Source organism: Phalacrocorax carbo, chromosome 12, assembly GCF_963921805.1.
Source record: "Phalacrocorax carbo chromosome 12, bPhaCar2.1, whole genome shotgun sequence".
Classification (NCBI taxonomy): Eukaryota; Metazoa; Chordata; class Aves; order Suliformes; family Phalacrocoracidae; genus Phalacrocorax; species Phalacrocorax carbo.
Genome location: NC_087524.1, coordinates 20,624,776 through 20,637,029, shown reverse-complemented (window position 1 = coordinate 20,637,029; position 12,254 = coordinate 20,624,776). Strand labels below are relative to the sequence as shown.

Here is a 12,254-nt window from a genome sequence, read left to right as displayed (position 1 = left end):
CTCCGGGTTACTGCTAAGATGAGTTTCAAACCTCGCAGTGTATTTTGGTGTTTACCTTCAGAAGCTTTGCATGCAGGAGTAACGTGTAGGCAGCTTCCGTGTAGTTATCGCACTCTTTGTGCAGGTCGCACAGTTTGTACAGATACCTGCAAGTAACAAAACCAAGGGCTCTTAAAAAAGGCTGGTTCTTAACTGTTAATAAATAATTTACTTTGAAGACTACAACGGTTCAACTCTATCTTTAAACCGCTAAATATAGACGGGAATATTTAAAGCTCTTATTCCTGTGTGCAGACACCTTTAGGACTGTTCGTATTTCTGTTGTGGTTCTTTTCTCATTTTTTAGTATTTTTCTAATACGTACAAATGACTTGTGATGGGTAACGAGTCCCATACAAATTCTGTGCAAGAGTTATTGCTCTAATTGTTCAGCTATGGAGACAGATATACAAGTATTCTTCCTCAACCTCAACATCATCACACCTCCGGAAGGGGCTTCTCTTCATTTGTTTGTTGTCATTTTAATGAAGGTTTAAAAAAAAATCCTAGAACTAAACACCTATTAAAACTGTATTTTGAAAAAGCCGGCAAAAATACAGAACATTGATATTCATCATGACACATTCAAAGTCTGTTAACAGAAATAGGAGAGAATTTGGCTAGGGGTTTGACAGCGAGAGGCAGTTTGTGATGCTGAAAAGGGCAGGTCTACGACTCATAACTTTACCTGTTTGTCCACAGTTATCAATCCTGCCTTTTCCTAGATTTTATTTGCTTTTGGAAATTAATAAAGCAATAATTAAACCCATTTAAACAACGGGAAGCGAGTTCATAAATGAAAATTCTTCCAAAAAGGTAACAAGCATCTGAGAATGAATTAATGAATAATATTTAAATACCTAAAATAGCAGCAAAAGCACAAGCTTCAACATTTTAGCACCCCAGTCTAGCCAATTTTAAGCCGTAGTATAAAGAGAGGACTAGGAACCCTGAGGTTTACAAAAAGCACAACAACATATTACCATTTGTACTTTATGTGAAAATAGATTTTGAAAGGTTCCTAAAAGCTTTAAATTTGAAATAAGTATCAGCCATGATATTATTTAATAGCCCTTTTTACCTCAAGTCACATATTTTGTACCTCACCAGGAAGCAGAATTACTTCTTTGCTCAGTTTTCTTTTGACTTATTTATTTTTTAATGTGACAAGACTCCTGAGTATTTCAGCGTTCATCATAACACAACTGCAGGAGTTCGAGAAGGGGGACAAAAAAAATCTCATTGCTCTGATTTCTAATGCTCCCCGTTCTCAGTGAAGATAAGCTTTTGAATGTACTTAAGGTTCAGTAAAGGTATGTTTTTTCATGACTTCTTTCCCTCCAGCCCCCAAGTGACTGCTTAATATGAACTTAATTCTCTCCAATTACAGAACAGTAAGCCAAGCAGAGTCTGTCACACTGGCCATGTTTACAAACCTTATGTACATTTCTTCTCTCTCAATCTCCTTGTAGAAATTCTGAAAAACAACGTAATTTTGTTACAAAGTCTTCAATTTCACAGTCTGGAATGTATACAGAACATGCTCTAAATTAAAAATTCATAATTGCATAACATCAACCTCAAAACTACAAAATGAAATTCGCCTCTAGTGATAGAACACAAGTTATTTAACTTACAAAGTCTACTGCTGTGCTTTTTCCTGATGTAGTGTATTAGGGCATATGTCTCACTGCAAAGGTTAAGAATTTGCAAGAACAGTACTGCTAGAAATTCGCTTCTGGCATTCGCAAGTCGCACATCATTAACCATTTTCAGCTGAAATTTGGTAATATACAAAAACATAATTTTTAAGCAACAGTTGTTTTATGGATTTAAAACTCCAAACCTGGGTTGAGCAATATAACATCTGCCCTTGAATTCGAATAGTTTATTTGGAAATAAAAAGTTAGATTAGTGTTATTTATCTCGTCTCCTGTGCCACACATTATCATCGCTCTCTTCAGATATGTCTGAATGCCTCCGGTCTTGAGATAAACTAGTTAACACTACAAATATTGTAAATGCAAGATATGATAAATTGGGCGAGATACTAAAGGCTTTCCTGAATCTAATTTAAAGTTTGCCTTCAAAAGTTAAAAATATATCTCAGAAAACAAAATACAAAGAAATTTCTCCTTCGCCGAATCACAGTATGTTTCAATGCTAAGGTAAATCAGCCTGAGTAGCCACTAACAGATGCACAAACCCAAAACAAAATTGCTCCCTTCAAAGAGAACTGAAATGACAGATTATTCAGTGGATATACTATTTTAGTTGACATAACTGCTCAACGGTTTTGAGTTCAACTCAAAAGACAAACTGAGCCACATGAAAAATTTCTGCTGTTTTTTCTTCCTTGTGTTTTGTTTGCTTTTTTAAAGTAGAGGAGACTTCTGCGTTAGGCGGATCAATAATGTAAAACCATTTTATCCTAACATTGCTGCCAGCTGCTCTGCCCTTCTGATGCAGCTCAAGAGGCAACATCAAATCAGCCAAAACGGGAAGAGCTTTGGGCAGCAGGTTGACACCAACACATTACGTTTACTACAGCTCCTTCTCCCCCAAAAAGCAGTCCCTGTTCCTGCCCCGTCTTTGGGTGCAGGTTCCCACATCCCCGTTACGCTGTGCCGGCCCACGCGTGTGTGGCTCTGCAGGGAACGGGCCGAGGAAAATAACCGGAGGGGAAGAGCGTGAGCTTTCAGCAAGGTCCCTCCTTGGATCTGCTCCGCTACCTTGGCGGCACGCTTGCTTTCGCCAGGACTGGCAGGGGTAGGAACAACAGACAGGGCTTTTATTTTTTTATAACATCAGCACTAGTTTAAATGCATATCAAAACCTCCGACTTAAACTATAGTCAATACAGACAAACTTAATCCTGTGAAAGCCTCTGCATCACTGAAGTCCCAATTAAGAACTCTCTGAGACCCCAAGCGGGAACTGTCTTCAGCATCAGCCCTGAGCCGGATTTTTGCGAAGGAAGGCATAAATTTCACTTCAGGTGCATGGAGGACAATGAAAAGACTGTGTTGGCCCTGGAGGGCAAACGGGACTTTAAAATCAAGCTGAGGTTTTAAATCGCGCCTACTGAAAATGAAGGAAGGTTCTGCCCTGCGATGCTTTCCTGCATTTCCCGCAGACTTCAGTGGCAGCATTGTGTGTGGGTATCTCACGGTGATCTAACCTGACAGCAGTAAATCGCCCACAAGATTTATCATCTGCAAATACTTGAGAAATTCAGATGACAAAAATCAGCATCGGGAGATGCTGTTAGAGACACTTAGAGAAAACAAAACCAATGTGAGTGTGCCGTCGGTCCCCCTGCAGTTGGTATGGCAAGAGTTACTGGGAAGAGTCTCAAAGTACTGTGATGAAGGGAAGCAGAAATAAATTCACCTTCCCTAGGAAATTTTCCTAGTTCTATAAATTGTTGTCATGTTTTAGGGCGTATGGTGTACGTGATTTCTTATTTCCTACCCGGCCTGGTGTGAACCTGCAGGCTTTTCTAGCTCAAATTCTGCTCAGGAGGATGCAATGACTTTTCTGCAAGCAACCTAAAGGCGCTTGCCCGATCAACAGCCGATGACAACTCTCCAAGTTCCTCCTCTTTTCCCATTTCCAAAACATTCTGATGCTTCTTGACGTGCTCAGAAAGGAAAAGAAAAATAAAATCCCGACTTCTGACTTGATGTCTCTCCCGTTCTCTCCTGCTCTAACGGGCACCGTTTCATTTACAGCTTATGCGACAGTGTGGCATAAAGGCTGCTCTGCACGAGCTGAGGACATCTGCATTACTTGCAAGTGCTAAAGCCACAAACTATTTACTCAGATCTTTCCAAACCAGCCTGAACGAAATCTATCAGCCGTATCACATAAACGATAAACACTGTCTCTGCCCCATTTATTTAAGTTAAATAAAAGCTTTGATAATGATACAGGGATGAAAGCTCTGAGTCCTTAGTGGCTAACAGTTTAATATTGAGTCCTACTGGAAGAACGAAATCCAGCTAGGACCATGTTTGGGGGTCGCTACAATTTTTATTTTGACACTTTTCCATAGCTGCTGATTTTGTGCTAGTAACATCTCATATTCTAATGCTTCCACTGCGGAGCATGATGTGCGTGCTATGGGGACAACTTCTACTGCTTCCAACTCCAGCCTAAATCACATCCTAAATGGACAAAGGCCTGTAGTATAGAGTAGATACTCCAGAACTTCTGGAACTAAGAGGAGGAAATTTCACATCAGTGAGGAAAACAACCTGAGCTTTTCCTGCTGTGAATGAAATAATAACACTCAAATTTCTTCACAAATGTTGAATACGGAAGCGGAGCAGGAAGCAGAATACAAATGGGACTGCAAACATGAAAATTTTGGTACAAAACCACATATTACTCCAACGTTCTGTATGTCAGAGTGGTTTTCTGCATAATGTTCTTCACACATCAACTGGAAGTGTCAATGATCAGCCCTCAAAGACCAGGCCCTGAAACGTTTCTTCTTAAATCCTCCTTAGAATCAATTAGAGAAGTAATAACCCATGTTTTCATAGAATCACCCTCATCAAAGAATGAGAAAAACCCTTTTTTCAACCTTTCAATTATTTCAACCTTTCATGATAATCCCAACACATACTGTTTTACACAGACCTTTTGTCAAAGGCATAAAGTTAGGGAAGCAGCAGTCATTTCACGCTGGTGACTTCTCTTTGCTTACCAGCACGTTGACAGTACAGCTCATGCGGTTCTCCTTGTTCTCGTCATGCATTATGGTCCTGTAGTCCAACAACCTCTCCATCAAGCGGACAACAAGTTTCACAAAAGTTTCTCCACTCTTTGCAAGGTATTTGTGTTTTCTGCAGTGCTCCAAGAGACTGAAAACCCAATTACATTCGCCTTGTTAATCACACGCAGAAAAAACCTTGACTCAGGTGCAATTTTAAATATTGTGCATCGTTAACAGATTTTAATTATTTCTGGGCTACAAAGTTCATTGTAGTCTAATTGCTCTGTCTCCTGACTTTAGCGTGACATAAATCTCGCTGCCGATCAACACTTACATTTTGTCAAATAACACTTTGTACTGTTCGTCTCCTCGGCCTCCTTCCACTTCATGATCCAGTTTTGTGATGATCTCATTTTCGAACTATAATTAAACAAAGCAAGCGTAAATAATCAGATGGCAAATATTTCACTTTATTACCGTCGCCTTGATAGTTCACAGATTGGTTGGGTATCTCGGTGAGATGTTTAGCCACTATTTTAAAGCTTGATTGACTTTAGGAGTTTGTAGTCTCTGGTATGAGACTATCCACGATGATCTGCTGCCCTACAAGGACTTTTTTGTTGAAGAAATCATTGGTCATGTTGTTAAATGAAGTGTAAATATTTGCATTACGATAAACTAAATAAGGAGATTAATGACAAGAATGAGGGTGGGGAAAAAGAAGACACAAAGCCAGGGACAGAATGTCCCCTGCAGTAATGGTAATCGCAACAAAAGTGGAATACAAAAATGTTGAAAGTTCTGTAAGAGAGGATATATAACACCTAGGGCTGGCTAACTCAGCCCGATGCACACCCTCGCATCACTAACATCCCTTTTTAGCTACAGACAGTGACTCGCTGCAGGGCACAACTCAACCACCAAACTGGTTGATAAGTCACTGCAGAGAGGAAGGAACTTGTTTTAAACTTACGAGTAATATTTGTATTTGGCCACAAGAACAGAATGCAAACTGCAGTGGGTACTAGAATACATTTTAAATGCAAACTGGGTAATTCACTGGATTTTTAATGATTACAGAGGGTTTTACTTGTTGCTGCTACATTCCCAAGGGCCCAGGTTAGGAACAAATGCAACCTGTTAGCGGAGGAAGGATCACTCGAGGCCTGCTGCTACGTAACAAATCTGTCTATTCATCTAATCCCTAATTCTTCATTAAATAAGCACAGGCATCCACACCATTAGCGACACAACCTATTGTCAAGAGACCTCAGCAGAAGAGCCCGGGTGAGAAGGGAGCCTGCGGCAAAGGAGTGGGATCAGAGTGGGAGTTTATTGACGGAACAGTTGCCTTCACCTTTTTTTCACCGTCACTTGCTTAAGGAGTCCCTAACTATTCCGAGGAGAAGCAAAGGGCCACCTGCACAAGAACAAAGCGTACTAACATTTTGTAAATGTCAAGGGATGTACTTAGCATCTGCAGTTAATATTAATGGCATATAATGTACAAATGAAAAAAGCACGGACTGTCTGTAGCTTGATCCTTCCAGGCTGAGGATGCACTTCCACGATCTCTGGGGTCTGCAGCAGCCTACGGACCCACTCCTGCACCTCCGTCTGAGCCACGAGCTATCCTTCCCAGTGCTACGCTTCCCCAGCTCTAAGCTGTACCAGCAACATAGCAGCATTTCTTATTCTTTACAAAATTTTTCCACCTATCAAAATATCCACTTTAGCGACAACATTATTAGCTCCTCTGTTACAGCCACCGAACGCTGCCCGATCAGCAGAGGGGCTCTCTGTAACTGGAGGAGGCAGGCTTTTGCTGAAAGCCTGTAAGCAAAATTAGACTTTTCATTCACCGGGAACAACTGGAAGGAGGCAACAAGGACAACCTCAAAAAGATTGCGGTAGAGGTCATTTGCTAAAGATTCAGCTGGTATCTATGCTGAACGGCAGAAATCAGAATCTATGCACCAGGAGGAAAAAAAATCCCCGCAGAGAGCCCTGCCAGCCCAGCAGCCTCTGCCCAGGGCGGGTAACGGGCACCTGGGCAACGGGACCACCAGCCCAGAGCACCCCAGATGCCAGTGCAGAGGGGGCGAGCGCGGCCATGGCCTCACCTGCAGCGTGCCTCGCAGGCAACACGAACCACGAGCGGTGCCACGTGCGGCCACCCCACCGGAGCTGTGGCCCCGGCCGTAGCACCACCGCTCAGCAGCGACCAGGGGCCGGGGGGATAACAGGGGACATGTATTGTCTACACTGTCAGCCCCATGGGGAAGCTGGGGAAGACAAGGTGTTCTCTCCAGCCAGCAACAGGGCTCAGATTGGTTTAGCTAGGAAGAAAAACTGGATTTTTTTTACTCCATGCTGTTAAATTCTGCTGGCATATTTATTTCAGCGAGGACTGTGAGATCACCCTTGCCAACGGACTTATGTCATGATGAAACTAATGATAAAAGAGTGCTTTTCACCACCTTAATTTATATCACTTTGAGGAGGCGTAGTAGCTACGTCCACCACCAATCTCTTCCTGCCAACATTAACTGCATTTTAAGCTCTTATCATAACGCCTCTACCAAGCACCAGGCGGACATGCCCTTAGTTCTGCCACAATCCCTTTCGCCTGAAATAACTGCTGCGTGTGCAGGGCAAGGTAAACCTGGGCAGAACAAGGAAAACGCCTGCAGCAAGTAAGGGCGAGGAGAAGCGTCTCGGCCACCCCGACAGCCGGAGGCACCTGCCTGCTCTCCTGGAAGGTCCCTTTCTGCTGAAGCCCGCAGCAGCTGTGAACGCACACATGTGGGGCAAGTTGAACCTGCGTATGAAACGTGGCTGTGGACTTAGAGAAGTTCCTGCTTTGCTAAGAATCCTTGTTAGGGAGAGACTGACGTTGGTATGAAGGATTTGCTTGATAAATTTTGACAATACCAAAATATTCCCGTTCATTAGGACAACTCAATCTCTGAGTATCTTAACGGGCTCAACAGCTGTAATGTAAAAATCGAGTGTCAGATCCAGGACACTGGTTTTATCTCCCTTTCCCAGCCTCCGTGCTTTTCTCCACACTAACTGCAGTAATGTTCACATCATTTCTTACCTTCATATGCAATCCCAGACTTTTTGTCCTCTGCATTTGAGTTTGGAAATTTATTTTGACACACTGCCTGGCAGCCCACCAAGAATTCTCTTACGAATGGAGAAGAAATCTCTCTGCTCTGAGCTCAGTGACTACAAGCTATCATGACAAATGTTGGCAGAAAAAGTCCTGCTCACCTACTGCTCAGTGCAAATTCAGGATACAGTCTAACAACATGCACAAGTCAATTGAACTGTGAGATGTCAGGAAACCCGACCAACAGATTATACCACGCATACAGCGGTAAAATCAGCCAAGTACCCAAACAGCAGATACTCCACCTTAAAACAATTTTTATTATGTGTCACTGTTTTAAAGACGAAGAAAAAACCCCAAACCTCAGATTAAAACATTTAAAAGGTCCTCTTCTGTACCCCAAATGCTCCACAAAACCACAGAAGCACTGGTGGAAGAGACCTCTAAGGTCCCTCAGTCCAACCCCCAGGTGATGCAGGATTACTGCCAACACCAGATCAGGCCAGCTGTGACTTTCTTGGCCAAGTACTGAACACCTCCATGGATGGATGATTACACGGCCTCCCTGAGTGCCTGTTCTGCTCTCTCACTGCTTTCCTTGTGAAGAAATGAATGAAAAGTGAAGTGAAATAAGGTTTCTAATACAATGAATCCATTATTCAAAAAATGACAGGAAAACGAGAACAGGAAGAATAATGCAATCCACCCCCTCTACGAAGCAAACACAACCTGAAGCACGTTCCCATAGTACGAGGACGTGTCAAGTAAAACACTGAGACAACCCAATGATGAAACAGAGAAGTCACAAAATTCATGTTCTCTAATGAGACCAGAAAGAAATTGGCTTTCTATACCAATGAGAAAAATGACACTTGCTACCAGCGTGAGCCCTTCAGGTGATCTATTTTTTAGCAGGAGATTACTCATACGAAGAAGAGCAATTACATTTGCCATACAGGATCTTGAGTATCTTCCTGATATCAATTTTACTTAAATTTCTGTAAATCTAGGCTTCGCTGGGCCATCTCCCTAACGGCCCTCTTGGGCTGAACAGAGCTAGACTTGTGACATTTCTGGGGTTTTAAGGACTATTAACAGTATCTTTGCTCTTCAATCATTCTCGATACCTCCCAAGGAATCGGTACGATGCAGATCATGCAAGCCAGATAACAAAACGTTATTTAACGTAGTTAAAATCTCTTCTGCGCTTTCCACGGAGCAAGGTTTCATCAACACAACTTGAGGTTTATAGAGCTACTGTCTTCCACGATGGCAGTAAGATGGCTCTGGAGTTGCAAAGCTAATGGCTCTAGGACACTGCACCTGGCATGTCTTGATAGAGTCTCAGTTTTTCCTTTTTTAAAAAAAATTTATAAAATACCACAAAGTAGGCCTGCAATTATTGCGTTGGAATTTACTCTCTAGTGAAGAAGCGCGAAATTTTCAATGTTTACAGTACAGCCAGTGACGCTGGCTGAGGCTCTTTCTGGAGGCTTAGTGGGTATATCTGGCACCATCAATGAGCTGAGATTCATATCTTTCCGTTGACAGCGAATGCTCGAGAGGTGACGTTAGGAAGATTACGGGAAATTATTATCAACTTTTCCTCGCCGCTGATCAAGACCTCAGCTTCTCTTTAGGATGTGTGTTTGAACTTGAGCAAAGAGGATATCCACTACTTCATCTGTCTGTTACAATCTCCCATCTGGAGAAAATAAATCAATGTAAGCTATCCAGCGTCTCCAAGTGTCAGCTCAACTAATCGCTTTTGGTTTTAGGTTTACCTAAAGTGTGGTCAGGCTATATTTGTAGCCCTGACTGACAATTTAATCTAGCTGTAGTTGAGGAGGACTTTCAATCCTCCGAGCTGCTATAAATTTGTTTTGATATGGGATAATAATGAATTTGCCATATGAAATTCAAGTGACAGATAACCTCTAGAAATTAGTCCTAACGCAGAAATAGCATGCAAGTACTTGAAAACTTTGTTCAAGGCTGCCATGGAAGTTGGTGGTAATTGCCAACAGTTTCATGTTCCCTTTCCTATTTTCCCACAGCATTCTGGTCAGCAAACAGAGCTGGCAGCCACTTAATGGCAGGTGATTCGGGAGGTCTCCAGACTCCTTCTCCCTCGCTCTTCTGGTGGGATGAGGGAGGAATACCAGTATTCTCCAAAATGGCAGAAAACAAGAAAAACTTAAACATTTCAACCGTAGATAACTAAAAATGTTACTTATTGAAATTAATCCTTTGTGGGGGATGACTTATTTGCATTTGCACATTCAGTGGGATTACAGGGGAGAATCAACAGCATCACAGAAACTTGGACAAGTCATTAACTTTGTGTTCTGTCTGCAAATCCATAGCACAGGGACAGGAAGATTAACAGAAGGCTCAGAAGCAGTAAAAAGACTTAATAAGGAATTATAGGTTCTAGAAGTCGAGAGAGATACAGATAAAGTAGGTACTTCTTATTAAGGAGAATTATATCAATTTGAAATTCATTGATAATGAACAAGAAATTACACTGCAAATAAAAATGCTAGTATGACTGTCTTGATGATACTGAGATTTATTGTTGAATGACAGAAATGAATTAAAAGGATTTCCCTTTATTTCTTCTGGTCTTTACTCATGTAATTCTCTTCACAACAGAACGCTAGCTGGAGCTACCTTAGCTGCACCATGGTTTTATTTTAGTAAACATATGCATTATGCATTCAATTATTACACATTTCTATATGATACTGCATCACACATTCATTGCTTATGCATGTCTGTATAATTTTTTCTATCTTTTTGGCTATGGTTCCATTATGCTAAGTGTCATTCCAATTTGCAGAAAACAGGACAGATGCATCATTGCATTTTTGGGGCTCTTCCCTCAGGTCATTACTTTTACACAACTCCTTACTCTAACAGGGTAAGAACATATGTTGGAGCTTGTATGCTTGTACTGCTGGTGCTACCACCACCAGACACTGATGAGTCTCCTCAGTAATGCTGTTCAGTCTGAAACCTGGACATATGGGACTTCTAATTTCTTCTTGCTCATTACTGCAGAGTGGGGAGGGACACCTCCCAGATTTTACTTTGAAGGACAAGGGTCCTTCCTTCCTATTTGATGAGAAATGTAATTATTTTGGGGAAGTCAGGCTGGGGTAGTGCTTCTGACTCAACCCCTTACCTTATTTTGTTAATAGCTTTTTTTGCCTCTTAAAGTAACTTACTTCCACTAATTAATTTGTACCAGTTTAGTTAAAAGAAATCGCAGTGATGCAGCGCCATGGGATAGGGACATCTCCCAACACCTCCCCCTGCCTCGTCCCGCTTCCTCCGCGCTCTGTTTTGTACCAGTTCCTGCACTGGCATTTCTATGAATGGGCTCAACTCAAAACAAGCAGAACACGATATCAGCAATGACACAGGTCCAGAAGAGGTAAGTTGAAGTTTTGGGCAGGCAAACAAACAGGAGTGCTCACAGGAGATGGAGCCAGGGAAAGTGACAGCTGGAACAGACAGCAAAATCAGGAGGTCAGGGCTTTTTATGCTTCAAATTCCCCATTTCAGCTGAATGATTGTTTCATGGTGAACCTCCTCCCCTGCTATCACCATGGGATCCATCACGCTCACCTGACCAGGCCTTCAACAATCAAACCAATTCTCTTTCATCACTCCTGTGGCTCTGACATATTCCCTTTGATCTGGAGGGTTTGCTAATAAAACAGGCAAAGGGAAAAAAGCAGAGGGAAGGAGAAGGAGGCATTTTCTTCTATTGGGAAGCTTCAGTCCCACACAGACTTTAGTACTGGACTCACGCTTTGAGGTACAGGCTACTTTGAAGCCTTATATAGGCTTCAAAGCACCTCAAGAGGGAGAGGACAAAAATGAGCAACTCCAGCTTTTAATGCAGTTGGCCTTTAATTTAGTTCTGTAAAAAACAGAGGAATTTTTCTTCTGTTTTTTTTTTCTCAGGGCTATATATACTGTAAGAACAAAAAACCCATTCTGTCTGTTACTGGTTTTACCAGGCAAACCAATTCATACTGAAATTAAAACCATCACTGGGAAAGCTGTCTGTTTGTAACACAAGCCATCACAGCATAGAAGTTCTGCAAAAAATTTAAATTCCTCCCCCACAAATCATGAGGTTTATACATCTGCTGGAGGAATGGAGCCAATCTAAACCCTTGTTGATGTGACTAATAAGGTTAGGTAATTGGATTTCTGGCAGATTAGTTTAACAGCAGCCAACCACTCAATTCTGAAGTTCTCTTTGAAAGCAATGTTGGACAATGTAATTGGTAGTTGCATATAGACGACATAACATGTTACATTACACTGACACGTTAAGTATGAAAGCTTGCGTAGGTA

At 41.8% G+C, this 12,254-nt stretch overlaps 1 protein-coding gene across 2 annotated transcripts in view; it reads right to left on the bottom strand.

Moving 5' to 3' along the window:
- Positions 1-12,254, bottom strand: part of DOCK1 (dedicator of cytokinesis 1) — a 316,638-nt gene that overhangs the window by 59,480 nt on the left and 244,904 nt on the right. For both annotated transcript variants that reach the window (XM_064464378.1, XM_064464379.1), the window contains exons 34-37: positions 5,097-5,182; positions 4,754-4,910; positions 1,476-1,516; positions 56-146 (exon numbers count right to left, since the gene is read on the bottom strand). In XM_064464378.1, coding sequence (XP_064320448.1) covers positions 56-146; positions 1,476-1,516; positions 4,754-4,910; positions 5,097-5,182 — 375 coding nt within the window. The remainder of the gene's footprint in view (positions 1-55; positions 147-1,475; positions 1,517-4,753; positions 4,911-5,096; positions 5,183-12,254) is intronic.